The following is a 22,053-nucleotide window of genomic DNA, read 5'->3' as shown; positions in this document are numbered from 1 at the left end:
ACATGTGTTACACAATGAATAAAATATGCTATAATTAAATGCAACTAAAGATGTTTAGAGAAACAATACTTGTCTTGAGTCATATATAACTGTTTTTAGTTTAGAATAACACCCAAATATTAATCACAACTAAAAAGCATATAAATTATTCTTTATTGTCTAACTCATAACATAAGCCTGAAAACATGTTATTAATGACTTTAATAAAATAAAATAATCCAAAGGTTTTATTTAGTGTCTATCACCGTATATGGCATAGCAACTAACCAATCAAAATGGAGTCAGCATGGCTAAGATAAACAAGAACATATAAAGAATGCATGGTTGTGAACTGACTGTATACCAACTCTGGATAGAAATATTCTTCTTCTAAATCAGTAAAAAGATTTGAGGAAATCAAGGTTTATTATCCCCTTTCTGTAATTCATTATGTAGAGCAGTGTTGTAGAGCACAGTACATACCCAGTTTTATGCATGTTGTCCTACGCTTCAGTAATGCTTAACACTTAATGGAAGTGCTTTAGAGATAAAATGTTTTTGTAAGATGATCCTTATCATACGAGATTAGAATACGAAGTCAACCTATAGCCAGTTACTTGACAAATTTATGAGTAATTAAATAATGTTTTCAAGTGAGAATATGGTATGTATGCATATGTCTGACATGTACATGGATTAGACATGATAAAAATAATATTGGCCAACTTTCATATAAATTAGAAATGTATTTAAATATTGTTATAGAAATATCAAATATCCACATAAAAACCTATAAGAATAATACAAAATTTAAAGTCTTTTAAGATTATTTATGGGCCTAGAGAGATGACGTGACTTCTTCCAAAGGCCTGGAATACAACTCCCAGTATCCACAAGATGGTTCACATGTATATGTAATGTTAGTTTCAGGGTACCCAATGCCCTCTCTAGACTTTTCAGGGATTGTACATATGTGATGTACAAACATATGCAAGTGAAACACCCATAAGCAGAAAATAAAGAATACATTATATAAAACAATATATGTGTTCTCCTTTATATCATGTAAAGACATCAGGCACAAATGTAGAAATAAGTGAATAAAAACTATAGTGACAGATTATTTCAGTTTTCCTATAACTTGTTTTAACTTTTTTCTCTACTGTCTGTTTTTAAAATATAAAATATAATCTGTTTATAGGATTTTCTTTACATTTTAACAATAGCATATTATTTAAATACTGCCTATATCATTACACATTGTTGAAATGAGAGTCCAAGCTGTCACCTTTAATAAATTCATCACATTCTCTTCTTCTCCTGCTGCATTAAGCAATGGGGCATAGTGCTGTGATGTAGTTTCTCATAACAACTTTCAGTGAACAATAAATACTAGTTCATGGGACTAAATACTGCCACCATTGCTTAAGAGTTTTCTCATTGAAATGGGAAAAGTAATTGGCTGTTTATGTCTATACTGTGTGTGTGTATGTGTGTACACATGCATGTGTGGCTCACATATCTACTCTAGTATAGCCTATCTCATAGAACCAAGTCCAGGATATAGTAATTTCCACATTTTAATTGCTGTTATTGATTTTACACATATAATTTATATTCATTTTAAAAGGTATCTTCAGCAGAGAATTTAAGACATGGAGCTCTGTTAGCCATAGGAATAAAAAATTGCCTACTAAGAAAAAGAAGACAATTTGTATCTAAGAGCTGGAATAAATATGTTGTATTTTTATAAATCTCATTTGTTTTCTCATAACCAAAATATTCCATATAGTCATTTATTATTCTCAAATCCTATTGAAGATTTTCTTAGAGCATTATTAGCTAGGAACAATTTTTGTAAAATTTGAAATATTTAATTTTTTCATAAATAATGTTAGAAATGCAGAGAAAATGAGAGTACTAAATGTCCTAAATCTAATAAAGTAATGAAAATATACTTTACTTGAGTTCATCTATTCTATTAAAACACTGAAGTGAAATTAAAGTAATAGTTACATTTCAAATGTAAGCTTTTTTATTGTATAAGATTATTGTCCATAAATGTTATTTTGATTAGAAATGTTACTTCTAGTTGAGATTGACAAAAAATAAAAATAAAAATAAAAATAAAAATAAAAAAAGACCTGGGCCAGGAGCTGCATGGACATAATCTCTGACACACAGGTATAGTGGTGATCTGTTCACTAAAACCTTGAGGGCCACCAAGCTGTGGCATAACCTATTGTAAGTAGTTATTCAGAAGGATGAGGCAGAAGAAAACGCCTTAGCAATTTAGTGAGAACAATTGAGAAGGTGGAGGCACTAGCCAAGAAGGTCAATAGAACCAGTGTCAAGCCCATGGTGCCTGGGGATGATGACTCCTGAATATTGGGATAAAAGTTACATATAAATCTTAATCACATCTACAAATTCAAGTAAAAGATTCTTAGTGTAAAATAACTGAGGGTTGTGATGGTCAAATGGACTCACTAAATGGCCGAGTTTAATAAAGTAATGGGGTGGAGCAGCCATTACGCCTCAAAAAGACACAAGAGATGAGTTCTAGACTCAGCTTCATCTTAGAACTAGACTTAGCTCAGAGTTATCTGACAGTCAATTGGGTTTGGCTAGATCAGACTGGTTGATGGGCATGCCTTGAGGCATGACTGGTTACTGATGGAGGAGGGCTCAGCTTACTGTGGGCGATGCTGTTATAGTCAGGAGCTCCTGGGTGGGATAAGTAAACTAGTTTAGCAGAAGCTAGGGTGCTAGCCATTGAGAAGCTTTTTCCCACGGTTTCTACTTCAAGCCCCTGCCTTGACTTCCCTTAATGGTAGGCTGTAACTTGCCATCTGAAACAAACCTTTTCTCTGTTATCAACCTCCTGAAAAAAGTGTTACTTCTGACTTGGTCCTTAGGTTGACTGCCCTGTATTTTTATCATATCAATGTGTTCCTTTTTATGTTTTGTAAAATAATCTTTTGATGAATGAGTTTCTTCATTTCTTTGGACACAGGTTCATTGGGATGATACTGCTGCAAGTTCATTCCAAACACATGGAATGATGATATTGGTCTTAATACTTTTTCTCTGAGCAAAGCCTACTATATAATCAGAATAAGCAGTATCCCAACCTTCAGAGAGAGAGAGCCTAAATATTTCCTGTTAGATTCAGTGTTCTATGAAGACCATTTCCTCAGTCTTCTGTTCAGAAAAGAAAATGTATAGGCTGGTTATTCAGGCTTTATTAAAAAATTAGGAACATCAAATTGCAATCACAGAATTTAAATACTGAGATGTATAATGAACATGACTTTACATGTAGAATTATAGGGAAATTCATAGAACCCTACTCTTGGTTCTACTAAAGTCACGTACTCTTTGTCCTATATTGTGTTAATGTTTATAGCTATAATTATTTGTTTTCTTTGTCAAAAACATATCCATCCCATATGTTAATTATCAAGGCTACTTACAGTTCCTGGCCGTGGATAAGGGACTCTTCCTTGGTAAGGCACCCACTGATAGTTGGGGCCATCTCTGTGAGCATATGGACCAAGGAACACCCGTCTTACATCACTCATGCTGTACATACACACGGCAGATCCCTTAAAGATGTTGCTAGAAGAGAGTGGAAACTGGTTTTTACATATAGTCAATAGCAGTGTGGTGGCGTACATGTAGTTATTGTGATCTCAATGATCAAGTCAAACATGATTTCTTTGCAATCACAAATATTGTTTGGGATTAGTTTGATCTCATAGATGTATTACATCAATGGGTAAAGGAATAAATGATAATTTGTCCGAAGTGTGTGAAATGATACTTGCTATTCACTAAATATACATACATTCATATCAAATATAAACTGTTAAAGATGAACAGGAAAGACATATGTAGGGGGAGGAGCTGATATTAAAATCTGGTTCCCTAATTGGTTCTTGTCTTGGTCAATAAAGAAGACGGAATATTGGGTGAAGGGTAAAAGTGGGACTCCCGGGTCCCAGGAGGGAAAAAAGGGACACAAGGAAAGAAAGAGGGGTATTTTGGAGGAAAGCATCGGTCATGTAAAGGCCTTGGGGCACCTAGGGCTTGCTGTCTACCTCAGTCAGGCACAGAGGAGGTTGTCAGGAAGGAGCTAACTGATAGCTGATAAGATTAGGGCAGGAGATTCAGTGCCCAGCACTTTTGCTATCTGGCTAGTTTTAAAATAATAACAACGCAGTATGGTGTTTTCCATCTGTGGAACAAAGGTAGGCAGAGAGAGCAGCCAGGGTGGCTTTCCCGGGTTGAGTGGTAGTGAAAGAACCTGATCTAAGCCAGGAGGGTGTGGGAGAACGATCTAAGCTCCCAGTAAAGGCTGGTCATTGGTGGAGCTAAGCCAAGAGGAATGGAGAAGTCAGGAGTGAGACCAGTGGCAGCCAGTCTCAGAGCTAGGCAGGGAGGGAGTGCGGGCCATGGTCCCTGTCAAAGGTAGGAGTGTGTTTCTAAAGTTACACGCAAGGGACATATATCGATGATCACCTCTGAATGAATATTTGGTTTTGATGTCATAAAGAAATAAAAACTAAAAACTGTTTAACCTTCAAAAATCGTAACTGAAGAAAGAAAATTAGCATAGTAACAAGACTGTTTAAGAAATCATTTTAAAAGCTAAAACTGATGCTCTAATGTAATTTATAATGACACACGGTAGGCCATGTGTCATGTATTTTAACCTCTCCAACCAATGAGGTACAAGCTTAAGTAATAGAGCTGGATATCTGAAATCAGTGAGGGGTTAAACATTATTTCTATACAACACTGGGCACAGGCCTAAGATCAGAGATCAAAGTAGAGAATTATGGTAGTTGTTCCTATCATTCCCTAAATCAAAAACAGGAAATTGAAATAACTTTAAGTTTGCCATTGAGATGAAACTATTTTCTTTTTATTTTGTTTACAAAACACAACATATATACTGTATTATATAAAAAAATAACATGCATACTTTCATAAGTCTTATTGTCACCTATAAGTCTTATTGAAATCACACATAAATCATGCCATATAAGAGCAATGACTTCTTAAACTATAAAATCTTCTCATTAGGCAATGATGCATGACTGAAGCTGATGTCTACTGTGCTCTGTCAAGCACTTATCATGTGCACTCGCCTGACTACTAACCGCAACAAATATGCACAACATTTATTATTTTCATGATAGAGTAAATAACAAGCTCTCACACATTGATGCACCCCTTTCAGCAATTTAGTTGCAAAAGCCCCTTTTTATAGATGACTAAATATGGCATATGTAATCATCTATTGATGAATCGGGTAGCTCTAAGTTTTGGTGCACACAATTTAGAGACATTCATCAGCAATAACCTATCTCATTGAAAGGAGAGGAGAAATTATTTCACCATTTGAACTATAGTAAGGAACATGTTGGTCCCTGAACACTAGCATGAGAATAAACTATGAAGTGGTTAGAAATTCAGATTCTTAGATCCAGTTGAGATGACCAATATGATCATTTATACTTTATAGAGAAAATTTGCATATATGATTTGTAGAATAGAGGAATTAAGCTTTAACACATTCTTAGTGATTCTCACATTCACTGAAAACTTGAGAAACGTTTGTTGCTCTAGGAAGTGGGAAAACAGAGAAGCAGATTGGCACTTGCCACTCCCTTCCCATAGTCTGTACTGCAGTTATCTAGTTTTAACACCAAAGCCCATTAATAAACAGGAGTAAGGACATGCAACCAGATTTTGTATTATAGGCTTCTTCTTTTTCAATGTTAAATTTATTAAGTAATGATGTCAGTGTGATTTATAATGTAATATTTATAAATAAACCAGATTTAGGGTCTACAATTAATCTTTCTCTTTAAATGACCATAATTACCTTCAGTACTGAGTGGATTCAATAATATTTTAAATGGCCACAGTCACCTGTAATACTTCTGATTGGGATCAATATTAATTTTATGTTTTTGCTATCTCTCATTGCATGTGCTTACTAACAGCCATGCCAATACACGTGTATTTCTTCCAAAAACTCCAGATAGTTTGCTGCTGTCCATATAGAATTCAAAGGACAATTTGCATGAGTCAGTTCTCTCCTTCTACCATGTAGGTTCTAGGCAGCCAACTCCTCAGCCTTGTTACCAAGCAGCTTAACCTCAGGAGCCTCTTAGCAGACCAAGTCCAGTGATGATTTTTAAAAGCAAAGAATTAATTAAGTCAGTATCAGTGCATGTCCGTAGCAGGAATTCACAAACACTCAAAAACCAATATGACAAAAACCTACAGAGTGTGCAATTTACCTAAAACAATAATAAAAATCCATTTACCTTGATGTTGTGAATACTCCATAGACAATTGGATTCTTGAGATCTTTAGAATTCATTAGGAATACATCCTCTGTTTGAAAACAAAATCTATTAGTTTATAGTTCTGCTAAATGCTGAATATACACAGCTCATGCATCAAACATCAGCCACTTACGCAATTCATCAAAATGCGTGTCAATGCCATTGGGACCTGGCACAGAACAAATCAGGCGTGCTTTCAGGAATGTTGTCCATTTATTCACAAGACTTCTGTGTCCTCCAAAGTCATTCTGAAAGATAATGAAAGCCATTCCATAGAGCAAATGTACACAGTAATGTCAATATGTCTTTATTTGCTATTTCTTAACTTCAGACACATAAATGCAATCTTCATTTTTTTCCAGTTTTGATTTTTTTATTATTTAAGAGTGATCTTTCCTTGTAACTAAGATGTTCCTCATTCTTCATTTTCTAACGTGTCATTAGAAATTTTCTAATTGCCATTTGATTGCATATAAATTATTATCCTATTTATTCTATAAGCTTAACCTTATGACTTTTTCAGAAGCAATTAATGATAGTATAATTTTCAATCATTTTTAACATTTACATATCTGTCATTAAACTCTTTTACATCATTGGAAAAGAAAGGAAATTGTAAATGCTTTTTTTCCTTTACCTCACCTTGCATATCTGACCTATCCTAGCATGTGTGGCTTTTCCAGAATGTTCTCCATCTATTGCATTTTCTCGGAAGAAAAAGTATACTTTGTCATCTTCAGGATTGTCACTCTCTGGGATGAGATGGGCACTGATGAATCTAGGATCTGAGAAAAAGACCATATTTATTAATTTGCAATTTAACGAATAATAATATTATATAGTATTCATTTTTATATCATTCTGATTTCTTTGTGACATTTTAAGAAAGTAATATTTCCTTGCCAAGCTCACTTTTTTCAGGCTCATTTGACATGAGGCCAGTCCATTATGAATTATATCATGAATTACATTTATTTCAACAAAAGGATTTTTTCAGAGTGTTAAGCATGGACTGCAAAAGCCACATAACTGAAAATATGATAAAATCAAGGGTTATGTGTAAAGAAGTCAAAGAAAGGGAAAAATGACAAACGACGTAGAATCTACTAATAATAGCAGAAAGTATATCAGCAATCTTCAGAGTTCCTCCTTAAAAATATTCTTGTAAATAACTGAGTTGGTATAGCTGTATATCCTATAAACTAAAATTCTGTAATCATTTTAAGGTGCTACCATTCAGTTTGCTGTGTTCAACTCATAGAAAAAGGTTTTTAGAATTGTGCAGACATCTAAATTACTGCAGTAATCCAACTTCACACTGATAGTTACATACATACCTACTGAGAAAATGTGCAAACCATGGAACTAACTTTATCCAAGTAAAATCCATGCCATCCAGTCCTGATCTAAAATCCTTAAATAATCACTATTATCATGTGTTCTATACTTGTGAAATGTTCTAAATCTTGTTCTGCTATAATATGTTCCACAGTGTGCTTCACAAAGATATACACCTCTTCATTTCAGGCTACTTAGACAGACTCTGTAAGTATTGTAGAACACATGAAATATTTCCTGTGAAGAAGAATAATGCAGTAATAATTAAAACACAGAATCACCTAGTGCTAGAAGTCTTTTAGACTCTTGAAATAATAAATTATTTTAAGATTGATTATTGATAAACTTGCTTTAGTGAATAAAATTTATTTGATCATATGGTTTCATATATTAACACACACATTCTTCATGAGGAATGGGAAGCAAAAAAAATGTGATATAGTTAGCTTGCTGGTTATAGACCAAAAGTTACTACTAAACTGATGAGGTTCAACTCTGAGAAACGTGTATGTGTTTAAATCTCATGTGCATAAACAATATAGAACAATTCTGAATCTAAAAGATGTCTATTCAGTCATTTGTAACTTTTGTGTGGTCTTTCTCAAGTTATTGTTTTTTCAGAATTCATGTGGTTAATTCATAAAGTGGTTTTACTTTAATTTGAAGTATTTAAAATAAGGTTCTAACATCTTGTTTATCATAAATTGTTTATATTAAAACTATTTTAAACTTAAGGTATGAAAATATGATGTTAAAGTGTATGTGATTAGCACTGGTATAATGCTAAAGGAAGTCTTAAACTAAGCCTGGAAATTGTGTTCTAAGGCAGATACAGGGGGATGTGAAAATTGTGTTGCTCTGCTTTCATACTAGAGAAACTGAGGAGGAAGTTGGTCAAATGTCACCTTCTAATCTAACACCTTTTGGTAGATTACTTCTTGTAGAAAATAATTAATTTTGAATATAAGCTTCAGCAAAATCCGTGTTTGTTAGACCACAATTAGCTAAATAAACTTGAGAAAGTAAAACAATTTATAGTACATCGCCCCACGACCAAGTCCCACAACCAAGTCCCACGACCAAGTCCCACGACCAAGTCCCATGACCAAGCATCAGCTTAAGAACACACAGCATTACTCTTATAATTCATCTTTTACTATTTTGCCATTTTATTTTTTAAGAAGGAATACATTGTGTTTTCAACTTGATAGTCAAATAAAATTTTCCATGCATCTCTTACCATCTGTATTTTAATTTTACTAAATAATTTCTATGTATTTACTCTTCATTTTGTTTCTAGAAGATCACAGGCTACTAAGATGAGTATTTCCTGTTCTCATGATGGCTACTGACACCAACTATCAAATAGGAAAATATTCTAGTTCTTAAGTTGAACAAGAAAGAGCCAAACTAAGAGATTAGGAAGACAATAAAGAAATAGTTCTTAATTCTTTTTCTCAGAAGTTAGGATGTGAGTAACAAAGGGTGTCTCACAAAGAAGGCAAACATGTACAAGATGACCGAAATGACAGAGAACATTGTGTCCACAGAGAAAGAAAAATGGTCAGAGACGTTGACACAAAGTTAAGATTTAAGAGATGAAGTTCTATTCATGGGTGAGTAAATCCTCCCAGCAGTGGGAAGAAGAAACAACAACACATTTTAAATACAATAGCATTCCTATGTTACTACCTGGAAGGATTGCCACTCTGATTGCTTCAAGGAATAAAATAAGAAAGAGGGTGCAAGTGAGCAGAGAAAAGGCACAGTAAGGCAAGAAGGAAAGTTGGCCGACCAAGGAGAGGCAGCCGCAGACACAGCACAGAAGCTGGACGATCATTTCTCCTTTCTGCCCTTTAACTGAATTGATCTAGTTTACCTTCCACTACTCCGGGATCTTAACCTGCTCACCTTCTTGTCTCCCTTTGGGCATCTATTCTCTTAAAGTTCGTGTGTTAGCGGAGCGCACATTATTTTCTTCCCACAGCTAAGTCATGCACTCCACTGTTCGGGTTAACCGTTGTTCCCCTCAGTTCTTCATCTCAGACTTGCTGGATCTGGCCTGGAAGGTCCTGCTGCACTTTCCTTTCAAAGCTGCCTCACTCTTGCACTTCTCCTTTTGGTTGGTGCTATCTCTAGTGCCTTTATGTAAATAGTCCTTTTACCTACATAGTCTCTACTTCCCACAGAACTCCCCTCGCCTCCTAAATCCCTAACATTTTTCTCTACTGTTTCACTGCACAATAGACTTACTTTTGCTGATACAGTCATGTTCTCATTACTATACAAAAGTGTTTTCTGCATAAATATAATGGCTCTACTGTACAATGTTTCCCCTAGCCATCTATGCAGTATTACAGGCATATGTGCAAATCCACTGATTGTGTATATTCCATAGAGCAAACTCCTGGTATCACAGATATGGCAGAGTGGTCATGGTAAGCAAAGATGACACAAAGACAAATGTCACACTGAGACACTGATAATTACAGCCAAAGGTGGTCAGTATATATATACTTGAGCTAGATCGAAATTTTGACTTTATGTGATCTACCACAAGAAACAAGTGTTAAAAGAAGCTGCCGGTTACATTAGTCACAATGTACCTAAGGTAGAAAAGAAACTAGGAGAATGAATGTTAGCGCAGCCTCAGCGCCACATCTCTTTCCCACAGAATGGACCATGCTTTCTTTAGTCTAGTGTTTCTTCAATGAACCTGTTTACTATCTAAGACTCACTTTACCAGTCTCTTTCCCAGCTGTGTTATTAACGTAAAAAGACATTTTTCCTGCCCATTTCTTAGCATTGCATTCTTCTACAGAACTTATAGTCATCATAGGCACTTATTTGGTATCTCCCTCTGGTTAGTTTCTCCATATAAAAGTGTTTCCTCTCAGCTTCTGCATTTTCCCCAGAGCTCTGTCCAGGAGTTATGCCTTTGTCTCTTCTCTCCTGGAATACACATTTAATGTATTTTCTATGCTTTCTGCCTCACCTTTTGAAATTGTTGTACCTTAATGCACCTCTTAGTATATGTGGTGGTTTGAATAAGAATGACCCCTAGAGGTTTATATATCTGTATTGTTAGTCACCAGGGAGGAGAACTATTTAAAAGGATTAAAAGGATTAGGAGATATACTCTTGTTGGAGGAAATGTATCACTGGGGGTGGAAACCTAGAGTTTCTTTCTGTGCCTATAGATGAGGATGTAATTCTCAGCTATTGCCCCAGCATCTGCCTGCATGCTGCCATGATTCTTGCTATGATGACAATGGACTAAACCTCTGGAACCTGGGAAACCTGGGAAAATGTTTTTTTGTATAATAGTTGCCATAATTATGATGTCTTTTCACAGCAATTGAGTAGTGACCATGACAGTATACAAACCTATTCTCTGGCACCTGGTACATATACCACAGCTAGAATACATAAAACTCTATTTTTCTTTTTAGTTGTTCTTATTTTTTCTTTGTGGCTGAATATTGTTTGGAAAACAATATATAATTAAAAAACAAATGATTTGGTGAATGGATGAGTGAGTCTATAAATAAACTAAACTCAATTAAAAGAAGGAATAGCATTTCCTTTCTTTGCTGAATTACATTTGTATCTGTTTACTTCACGTGCCTGTCTGTATATGTAGAGGAACAATCACCCATGCCATGCTAGGAGAGGTCCAACTTGTAGGACTTGTTTCTCATATTTAACCACAACAGGGTCCCATGGACCTTGCTTTGAGTGTCAGCCTTAGTGGCAGATACCTTTATTTGTAGAGCCATTTTGATGACCCAAAGGTTACAACCAAGGTTGATCTTGAGCTCTTGCTATTTCTACCTCTGCCTCTTTTCCATATCCTAAGAGAAGGTGCCACCACAGTTGTCTTTCTTTGTGACATGGTTTGCTTAAGTTATTTTGATGGCACAAACTCACTATACACTCAGAAGCATTTAGGTTTCTGGGTATAAAAGTGATTAGACATGCTTTTTAAAACTGAAACTACTTTGAAAAGTTATTGCACAATGATGAGTTTTCAAAATGTTTTCTGAAAGTCTGAATGCTCTTTGAAGCTAGGAACAGCTTTTCTTCTTTGATCTTATCCTTCTGCATTAAATAATTAATGAAGTAAAATTAATTATCTGTTTGTCATTGTCTTCAAAATTAGATTTCATCAATAAGATTAAAATAACCTAAAACATGTCCCTCTGTTCTCTGAGCTAAAAACAACACATATTTTACACGCCAAAGATTCCCACTGTCCTGAGGATCAGCAAGCAGTTCCAAAACTTGCGTTGCCACCAAATCCTCCAAGGCAAAAATTTACCACAATCCTTCCAATGGGCCGGCTTTACTACTTTGTGAATTTTCCTTAGGAGCCTAGGATTTTTCCTACCATTCAAAATGAAAGCTATGAGTCTGTCCAGCTATAAGTCTGTTGTGCTCTCTTGTAGAAGAGAATGAAACAAACCAACAAACCAGAAACACCCACCTGGTAGGATTCCTTTTTGAGTCTGTGTCCTTTAAACTACTAGAGCTAAAAGGAAAATGTTGATTTTCATTTCTCAGATAGGAATTCTTGTTTCACTGTTCCACCAAATGCATGTAAACTAACAAACATAAATAAGAAGAACTCTTAATAATGTAAAGCTATAGCTTCACTAGCTGCTTTCATGTTGAAATGTTCTTTACTCTGTGAAGTTTGCCAAATTCCAGGTGATAAGGTTCAAGGAAATTAGCCACCTCCCACACTTTGGACTAATTTCTTGGGATATGGAGCAGGAAGTTGATGATAATGTGCATTGAATCCTAAACATCAAACATAGATGCCAAGATCCATTCAGACAAGATCAAAGGGCATGGATCTCACCCGCATAAAGCTTCAATATAAATACCATGAAAAGTAAACATAATTGGAAAGCATTCTCTCATTTGGGTAGCTTAAAAGGCATGCTTCTGGCAAAGGGACTTTGTTTTTACAGATACTGTGGTACCTTTTGCAATGATGTGGGCACATGGTAAAAGCTAAATAAATAATCTTATTTATTAATCTTGGGCCAATGCTGTTATTTGAAGCATGGAATCTTTAGTCTCATTAATGGCAATAAATCCTGGATCCACACAACACTGCTTTCTCTTCGTCTTTATCTCCTTCACCACCCCCTTGACATTCTCCTGTGTCTCAGCCCACAGATGGCAGTTCTTGCAAAACTCACGTTTGGCACCACCTGCCACTTGCAACAGTACCACTCTGTTGAAATATTTTTAGCAGCTGCAAATTAAGCTGTCCTTCAGGTGCAATCTCACACTTAATGAAAATGAGGACTTGGCACAGGCCACGTGCTGTGTTACCTTTATGATTCATTTGAAAGCTTTACCTTATTTAAATAAAGAATCATGTTGCTGCTCTCAGCATTAGAATCAATTTGAATATGAAGTTCGCCCATATTTGGGCCAGAATTTGGCTGGACTTTTCCCCTCAACTCACAGGTTCCACCAGCTAGGGCAATGATAGAATTTTTTTTTTTTGGAAAATGAATTAATTGTATAAAATTTTAATCAGAGATTCACAGTATCTGTGTGTTTTAAAGAGAGTTATTGGTTATTTTCTAAGATACAATTTTTAATATAATTCTTTGGTATAAAAGGATGGAAGCAGTGGTTTTCATCACTCACACACAAGTACCGAAGGCCTAGTGAATGTTGCACCCAGACACAGACAGTTGTAGTGAAGCTACATGAGTGGTTTCTGAGCAGGGCAGCAGGCACATAGCATGCCTGCAGAAAAACCAACAATCAACAAACAATCCTAGTCACACAGTTCTCTCAGTCAATGGTGGTCCAGCTAAGAAAGGTAAAATGTGGGAATGACTGCTGGAAAATGTGGCTGACTCGTGTAATGTGACTCATCTTTTCTTAAAATTTTAAATGAGATCCTACTGACCCTAAGACAATGTGCCGTTCTGTGATAGGAGTTAAGCAAAATCAGATAGTAGTCATTTTGTTTTTAACTCACTAAATATTTAACGTTAAATGAGATCAAATACAGCCATGCATGGTGGTTTGCCTTAAAAGACCAACATTTCAGAAGCTGAGGATTATGAGTTCAGGGCTAATATAGGCTACATGCCACTGTCCAGTCTGAATGGAAACCCTGCTCTCCATACAAGTACAAAATGCGAGCTAATGTCAACCTGCCCAAGTTTACTGTCAGAAAATAGCTATCTCCAAGGAATGTTTGGAGATTTTAAAAAGGGATAATGCAGTTCTACCTATGTCTGTCTAACGCATTCCACGGGCTTTCAAAACGGCTAGTGGCTATTAATTTATAGCACTGTTTATAAAACTCAGTGATATCCTATAAAGTATAAATGTTTAAAAGTTAATGGTAGCATAAACTTTTACAGCTAGCAAAGCAAGTTGAATCAGACACTGGTTGATAAGGAAGCTATAAACCTGTTAGGAACAACTGAGAAAAGTAGACTCATTGTAAATTATTTAATGGGTAAAACTTTTTTGTTTCCAGTACAGAAACCTCTGGAGTCAAAACATTTACTAAGCAACTAGCTGGGAAGTTGGTAAGGGAAAAGTCATCAGAGATCGCAGCCAACAACCCGAATAGCAGGCAAAAGTGACTGCTTTCTTCCTTTAGCTTTGTGCAGAAGGGCAAACAAAAGTCCCAAAGAACCAGCAGACCAGGAACAAGGCCCAGAACATTGAGAATGCAAGGCATGTAGCTTAAGGTCATCCCACATTCCTGGCTAACAGCATAAGCAGAATAGATATATCATTTTTGGCTGTGGAATAGAGAAGCATCTGGCTGCCAAGGAAGAGGCCTGGAAGAAGTTTTGCAGCTTAGCTGGCTGAGTAGCTGTGAGAAGCCCTTAGAATAGTTTAACCCTAGCAAAAGCTTGAGACTAGTCACGGAGAGAGAAGGGAGGATTCCAAAAGTAAATGAGAGAGAATGCAGACAAAAGCACCAGGCAGCACTGATTGTGTAGCTTCCTGGGTGGAATGCACATCATTCACTCACCCTGAAAGAGATAAAGATTCAGAAGATGTCAAAGTACAAGCTGGTAGCCGACAGTATATGAACAGGGCCAACCCCTTCCTCTTACGTCAAGCCTCATCGACTGTCCACACCAGTTATCCTACTATGTGCTACAAGTTGTACATTAAAGCTAATTGCTGTACTGTATGGATTAAGATACTTGTTTTTGAAAAGCTGGTGGAAAGTTTACTGCTTTCTACTATAACCCAGTAGGACTATTTGAACTAAATGGTCATAACCAGTCCAGATGTCTGCAGCATTCCTCATCCGAAGGGAAATTACAGCAGAGGAAGTGAAAGCCTTTGGGATATTGGACTTATTAGCATAAACATGTGAAGTTATCAAAACCATCACACTGGAGTGTCATGCCTTCAGCCATCCATGTCAAATCACATTAATCTCCACTTCCAACTTTTTCTCTCTTGATGTTGTTTTGGAGGTAGGGAATTTCTCTTCTGCTAACTCACACATCCTGTTTAAAGTATCCCCATTCGAAAACATTCTAGACTATGCTCTTTCCATCAACGCCCACGTTCTTCCAAGCATCCTTTCCAGTCACCATTATACAATGTCGACATGGAGCATTTGGAAACATACGCAGAGTACGAAGCTTTTCCATGGACTGAAAAATGTAGAGTCCATCAAAAGTTGTCCAACTGTTCAGCACTGCAAAATAACTCTAGGTTCACTTCTTTTAAAGTCTACAACCCTAGCATCCCAGACTCCAAAAGTTTCCATTCTTTAGTCCTGTTCCATGGTTAACTGTGACAATGTTTTGAATGGCCTCTTCCTACTTTCCAAAAACATTTTCTGAAAATTATTCTAGTCCATTTTTTCTCATTTCTGTATTTGATGTTCTTCTATCCTACATTAATCTTTACCGTGCTGTGCATTGTGCTTCTTCACACACTTCTGCCAGACAAGGTTCACTATTTATCTTTGAATCTTCCTTAGTTCTTTAGAGGTTTGATTTTAAGATACCATTTGAACTCTACTGACAGTGTCAGTGGCCTGCCTTCACTTAGTTCCTGGTAGTATAACTGCATGGCGGTAATCACACTAGCACAGTTGCTTGTGTTTGTGTCTATCTTGAAATCTCATCTATGAAGTGAAAATATGGGCATGTTACAATGTTGAAACAGCCTACCAGAGCTAAGAAAAGTCCAATTAGTAAATGCTAGTGTGAAATAAGGTGTATTTTTGCTGGTATCTCAGTTTACTTCTGTTTTATTAGAAAACTACACTATTTTTAAAGCAACAGAATTGATTTTAAAGAATATCGTTGAGGTTGACAAAGGTATTCTTGAAAATGGTTGTGGAAGGCTGAAGTAACAATGCAACCAAGACTCTGACCCTCCAAAAAACTGGGGTAGCCATAAAGAAGGGAAATAATAAAATAAATCAAGCTAAGCAAGACTGTGGGCATTATTATCTATACTGACATGGATAATACTGACATGATTGACTTAGGAGACTCAAAATTTCACTTGTAGAGCTATACCTTAAATAACAAGACTCCTAGCCAAACTAAATCTGTGTGGCCCACAGAATCAATTGAAGATTACTTGTCCAAAACTAGTTTATGTAGTAAGCACACTTAGCAGAGTCTTGTACTGTTTGTTTTAAAATTGCCTCTGCTGTACTCAAAGTTATGATATGTGTACCTAAAAAACTTGAAGGATTAAAAATCATTTTGATGTGAAACAACTAAGAATTCTGAAGGAGAAAATGATTGAACTATCATTGGGTCCGGGGTGACGTGCTGTTTCCCTTCTTCACAGGCATTTTGGATTATTGTAGCTTAATCCCCAATTCCCTGGGTATTCAACCTCAGAAGCCTGCTAACCTCTCCTCTGTCGTGACTGCTATCTTACTATCAATTATAATTTAAAACTAATTCTTAACAACTTTTTATAGCTCTCATTTGTATTTTAGTTTTGTTTCATAAATTTTCTACTCTATCAATCTTTTTTGTAATGTTTTTATTTAGGATAAAATCTACCTCTAAAATTTGATAACACTTCAACACTATTTTAAATATTTATGTCCACTCTCTGTTTACCATTGTTCTTGGTACATTTTTGGCAGGACTAGAATATCATCTGGTACTTTATAAACATCAAACACATAACTACCATAGAGCATGCGGCTTATCACCACTCTGAAGAGCATATTTCACATACCTTACTAGAGACAAATTTAATCTCACAAAATGTAGAAGCCTTAAAAATACATTAATTTCATTAAAAAATGATTATAGGTATATGGAGACTAGAGCACGCATAGATAGAAGATACAGAAAACACTCCAAATCTGTTAAAAAATATATACAGAGGGCTAAGTTATGTTACAGTGAAATTTATTTATTATTTTTCTACATAGATTTCTCACATTGAAATATCAGGAAAATGTTCTATGAATCCTCAGACAAAAATAATATGTTATTTTCAAACATCAGCAAAAGTGAACTTATAGGGACGTATAAGATTTAAGACAAAATTAAGAATATTGAACATGTAAATTAATCATCATTCAGACATCTGTGCTTGTGTTCATCAAATATGGATGAGAGATATTTTGTTAACTTTGTATTTAACCCAGATATATCAACTATAATATTTACTGCCATTTCTATAATTCTACATATTTATGCTTTTTTACCTGCAGGAACCTATAATATGTTCAACTGTATGATATCAGTAACTAAATTCATGCCATAAATGTGCTCGTTTGTCCTTAGCTATGCTCTCATCATTCACGCTGTGCTTTTGAGCTATACTGAGTATAAAGTAGTGTGTGATTAGATTAAGCGGTTTAGTAATTTGATCAAATAAAATAAAATTTCATGCTGTAAGTAATTTCTAGGAAGAAAAAAATTAAATTATTTCACAATGTTTGAAGGCACATTCAAATTCCTTTGGGGCATTGGTTTTTATTTTATTTAAAGAGTTCAAAGACTAAACTCATATTTTGTATGTCCCTCAAATTTCAATAAGATTACAAATATTTGGAAGGAAAAAATCATCATGCTCTTATATGTGATTTGAGAGGTAAATAAGATATATTATTTTTAAAGAGAAAATTGTGCAGTAAATGGAGTCCAGAGTCAATGTAAATACTTTTTTATAAAGTAATGTTAAAAATGTCTTGAACTTGAGGAAAAGCATGTTCTTACACTTTTATGTCCATTAAAATAGAGCTTCTTATTTAGAAAGCCCCATGATAAAAGGTAATTCATGCTTAATCAACGATAATACTAAAACATTCCTTAAAGAAAAATTGGTAGCATTTCAAGAAACAGGACGCTTTTTGACTTGCCTCATTTAAAATAAAAGCATGTCTTTCTTTCCCTTGCAAGAAAAGCTATCACAGTGTTACAATGTGCTTACTCTGATTTATTAAATAAGTGTAATTTTTTTAAGTTTCCATGCCTAGTTAAGAAACTAAGACACACACACACACACACACACACACACACACACACCAAGGAGACAGAGTACAACTATGGTTTAAATCTCACTGAAAAGAGAAGAAAATCCTTGAAGACTTCCTGTCACCTTCTTCTGCCATACCTCACTTCCTCCTAAGACTGAAAATAGAGACCTCCCAGAGGCTGAGAGACCCAGCTTGGATAAACAGACGTAGCTTTTAGAGTAATTGTAATCATTTCTCTTGGATTAACATTGTCTCTCCATGCATTAAGACCTTCACTTTCGGTTCATTATCATGTAAAACACTTACCTAATCCTAGTTCATGTGCTTCTACCCACCAGTAAAATAAGTTATTCACCTTATTTTTAATTTGGAATAAAACATAGCATCCATATATTTTCTTCAATATTTAAGTGAAGAGATTTCTTATTATAGAATCACTTTTATAATATAAGAATTAATTGCTTACTTGTGCTTAAATTCTTCATTCGTATTTATTCTTAGTTTTTCTTTTTGTCAAATACTGTCATTCTTAGTATTAAAGACCTATATAATAAGAATGACTTAAAAATCTCTTCCATCTTTGTTGGGGCTCTGACACCTTCCATAATGGTATTATGCAATTTTCTTGATCTTATATTGTTTAAATGAGTCAATGACAAACTGGTTGAAGTAGTGTAATCGTGTCACAATATGAGCAAGCAAAATAAGTAAGCAACACAAGCATGAAATGCTACCTTAAGCCACCTAAAATACAGGCATATATTTAATTTCCAAACATAACTTTTCCCTGGAAGTAAGTCACGTGGAAAAACTGGCTTTTTGAGTCACGCTTTCATAAATAAAGACTATTTTCCACATCATCTTAATAATTACTGGCTAAAATCTTTCTGATTACGTAATTGCATAAAATGTTTTTCACTGTGAAATTGTAAAGATGTCTCATGACAGATGGAGAAGCTATGCTTGTGCTCTCTGCCCTTTTAACAGGGCAGTTGTCAGTCTCCAGATTCATTGTTTCCACACTGGCGGGGGACCTTGGCTTCCTCCATGATGGAGCCCATGTCTCTGTGCTTATGAAGAAGATATCCCTGGAAGAATGCAGTTTGCTTCATAACATAAAATAATGATTCAGGGACCAGGAAAGATTTAGGTCAAGTTGCATTTAACAAATGCTTTGGCAACTTTGTAATAGCTTGAGTGTTATTACAGCTAGAACATAATTATCCTGATTACAACACCAGAGAAGGTTCAGCCCTCCTATCATTTTCTGGTCAGAAAATGTTCTCAAAAAATACCAGAAAGGCAGGATCTTAGTAGAAAAACACGCTTGACGGCAATATAATTAGCAGTTTCTGTGGCATTTGTTTATAAGAGGTAGTGATACTTTTGATTCTTAACAAAAATGTCTAATTATATGGCAAGGGAAATTGAAGACAGAGACACATACAGCTTATAGTACAGCTTTTGAAGTAATTTGATATTGCAGAAAACAATTATGTTACATCCTGTTAATCTGAAAGATCTTATTTTTTCTTCAGAAACAATAATTCAAGTTTCTAACTAAGTCCTTTTTATACTTTCCTAGTCTCTTTTATCTAGTCTTCTTAATTATTTAAAATATATTATTATTTAATATATATTATTTTATATTTTTTTATCTTATCAATGTAAAACAAATGGAAAGACAATTTTAGTTGTATGTATACAATTTTTGAAATCTTTGGTTTCTTACCTCAGGCATGACATTTTTTAAGTGAACATATTGAACATAATGCCACTCAAATGTAATTAGAGATGTAATATTATAATACAAAAGTTGTAAACTGTAAACTAATATTTATATTTCTGGCTTTATATTTCCTTCTCGTTTTTACATTAAGATCTTCTCTAGATTAAAAATTCTGTTTCTACTTTATCACCCTTGCTATTATTTAAAAGAAATATTATTCCTGAACAAATTCTGAGGGAAGACAGAATCTTTTTTTTAATTGGATATTTTATTTATTTACAATATAGATTTCATACCCTTTTTCCCATTTCCCCTCCCTAGAACCCCAATCCCATACCCCCTCCTCATTTATGCTTTTATACCATTTTAATTACATGCATGTATTAAGGTCAGATCTAGGTTGAGGAACTAGCAATACAATAAATGCAAATAGTCAAGGAACAAGCAAGAAAATCAACACAAATATTCAAAGAAAAAAGCAAGGCATTAAACCCAATTATATGAACACTCCTGTGATCACTGCTTCTAAGTGCTTCTCAGGATAACCAAAGTATCAGAGCCTACTTCCCTGTCCTAGCCCAAGATCATTTTCATGTCTGAAGCCTACTTCCTTGTTCTAGCCTAAAATTTAGATACCTGTTTGAAATTACTTCTTTCTTCTAGCCTAATATTTAGATTCCCGCCTGAGATTACTTCTTTGTTCTAGCCTAAGATTTAGATTCCTACCTGAAATTACTTCTTTGTTCTAGCCTAATGTCACATTCCTGCCTGAAGCCTACTTTCTTGTCCTTGGCCTATGTCATATTCCTGCCAAGAAGCCCATTTCCTTGTCATTGGCCTATGTCAAATTCTTGCCTAGCAGCCCCAAAGGCTCTCTGTCTCTCCCTCCTTTTTATTTCATTAGCAAGACTGAGCTAGTCTAAGTTTGTTCTGAAAAGAATGCCTTCCTTCCCCATCATGGAATATGCATTATCAAAAGCAATGCACTTTTGTCTTAGGTTGGTAAGGCTCTGTGCAGAATCTTACCCATCCTTGGCTTGCCAGTCTGTTAATTTAATAACTCTGTCTGGGGGGGGGGGTCTATTTTCAGGTTTAAGCCATGTACTTTGGCTGCTAACATGTTGATGTTGTTAAAGAAAAGCTTTAACACAATTAGCAGGAATAAAAGTATTCCCAGGACAAAAAGGGCTAGCATGTCCAAGCTATACGTGCCATTTTTGAAGCTTGACCAAAATAGATTACCATGGCTCAGGCCATGGGTAATTTTATCTGCAGTATCTACTGCATCAATGCTCAGCAGAGAATCTTAATCTAAGGGCAATTTGGGGGAAGATATAGGCTATTGTAAGATGTTGGAAGATGTTTTAATTCTTGGTGGAATGCTTTAGCACTGTGGGTCTTGAGTGATTATTGCTAGAAATTTCAGCTCCTGCCCTTATTTAAATGACTCATTTATTTTCTGGTTATAATTCCCCACACAGTGAGGATAAACCTCACTGACAGAAGAAGGCCAGTGATAGAACGGCAGAGATTGAAGTAGATCACACCATGGGCAAACCTAGCCTAAACAATGAGATATCAAATATTTTATATCTCTTAATAGTAAAAACTAATGGTTACACCATTGTAACTTCTAATGGAGAATCTTGGATAGGATATCCATTCTGATTTAGTCATCTCTGAAACTCTCCCTTGAACCCATTCCCTGGGAGACATATATTGCTAATTAGTCCAAGGGGAATACATTTAGGAGCCATGTTTTTTAAAGATAATATTTTAGTGATTTAAAATATGTACAAATAAGATAGCTCTTCATCTGAGGATCACTGAATGATAGAATTCTTTAACTTTGACTCTTATTTTAATTTTTGAAGAATTTAAAGATTTTATTATTTATTGAAAAATATATATAGTGCTTCATATGTATTTCCTATGTACTAATTTTGAAAATTGCAGAACTAGCCAAGCATAGTGGCATTAGTCTTTAATCCCAGTACTTAGGAGCCAGAGACAGACAGATCTCTGTGAATTCCAGGTCATCCTAGTCTATAAATCCAGTCCAGGACAGCCAGAGCTCTGTTACATAGAGAAACACTATCTTGAAAACTCATAAACAATAGAATAGAATAGAATAGAATAGAATAGAATAGAATAGAATAGAA

At 35.2% G+C, this 22,053-nt stretch overlaps 1 protein-coding gene across 2 annotated transcripts in view; it reads right to left on the bottom strand.

The window, feature by feature from the left end:
• The window catches only part of Sema3a (semaphorin 3A), a 201,761-nt gene that overhangs the window by 35,083 nt on the left and 144,625 nt on the right, over positions 1 to 22,053 (bottom strand). For both annotated transcript variants that reach the window (XM_028776066.1, XM_028776067.1), the window contains 4 exons: positions 6,987 to 7,129; positions 6,478 to 6,592; positions 6,324 to 6,393; positions 3,456 to 3,600 (listed from right to left, as the gene is read on the bottom strand). In XM_028776066.1, coding sequence (XP_028631899.1) covers positions 3,456 to 3,600; positions 6,324 to 6,393; positions 6,478 to 6,592; positions 6,987 to 7,129 — 473 coding nt within the window. The remainder of the gene's footprint in view (positions 1 to 3,455; positions 3,601 to 6,323; positions 6,394 to 6,477; positions 6,593 to 6,986; positions 7,130 to 22,053) is intronic.

This window comes from Grammomys surdaster, unplaced genomic scaffold, assembly GCF_004785775.1.
Source record: "Grammomys surdaster isolate TR1022 unplaced genomic scaffold, NIH_TR_1.0 264, whole genome shotgun sequence".
NCBI lineage: Eukaryota > Metazoa > Chordata > Mammalia > Rodentia > Muridae > Grammomys > Grammomys surdaster.
The sequence above is the reverse complement of the archived record's forward strand: the minus strand, read 5'-3'. Positions and strand labels throughout refer to the sequence as shown.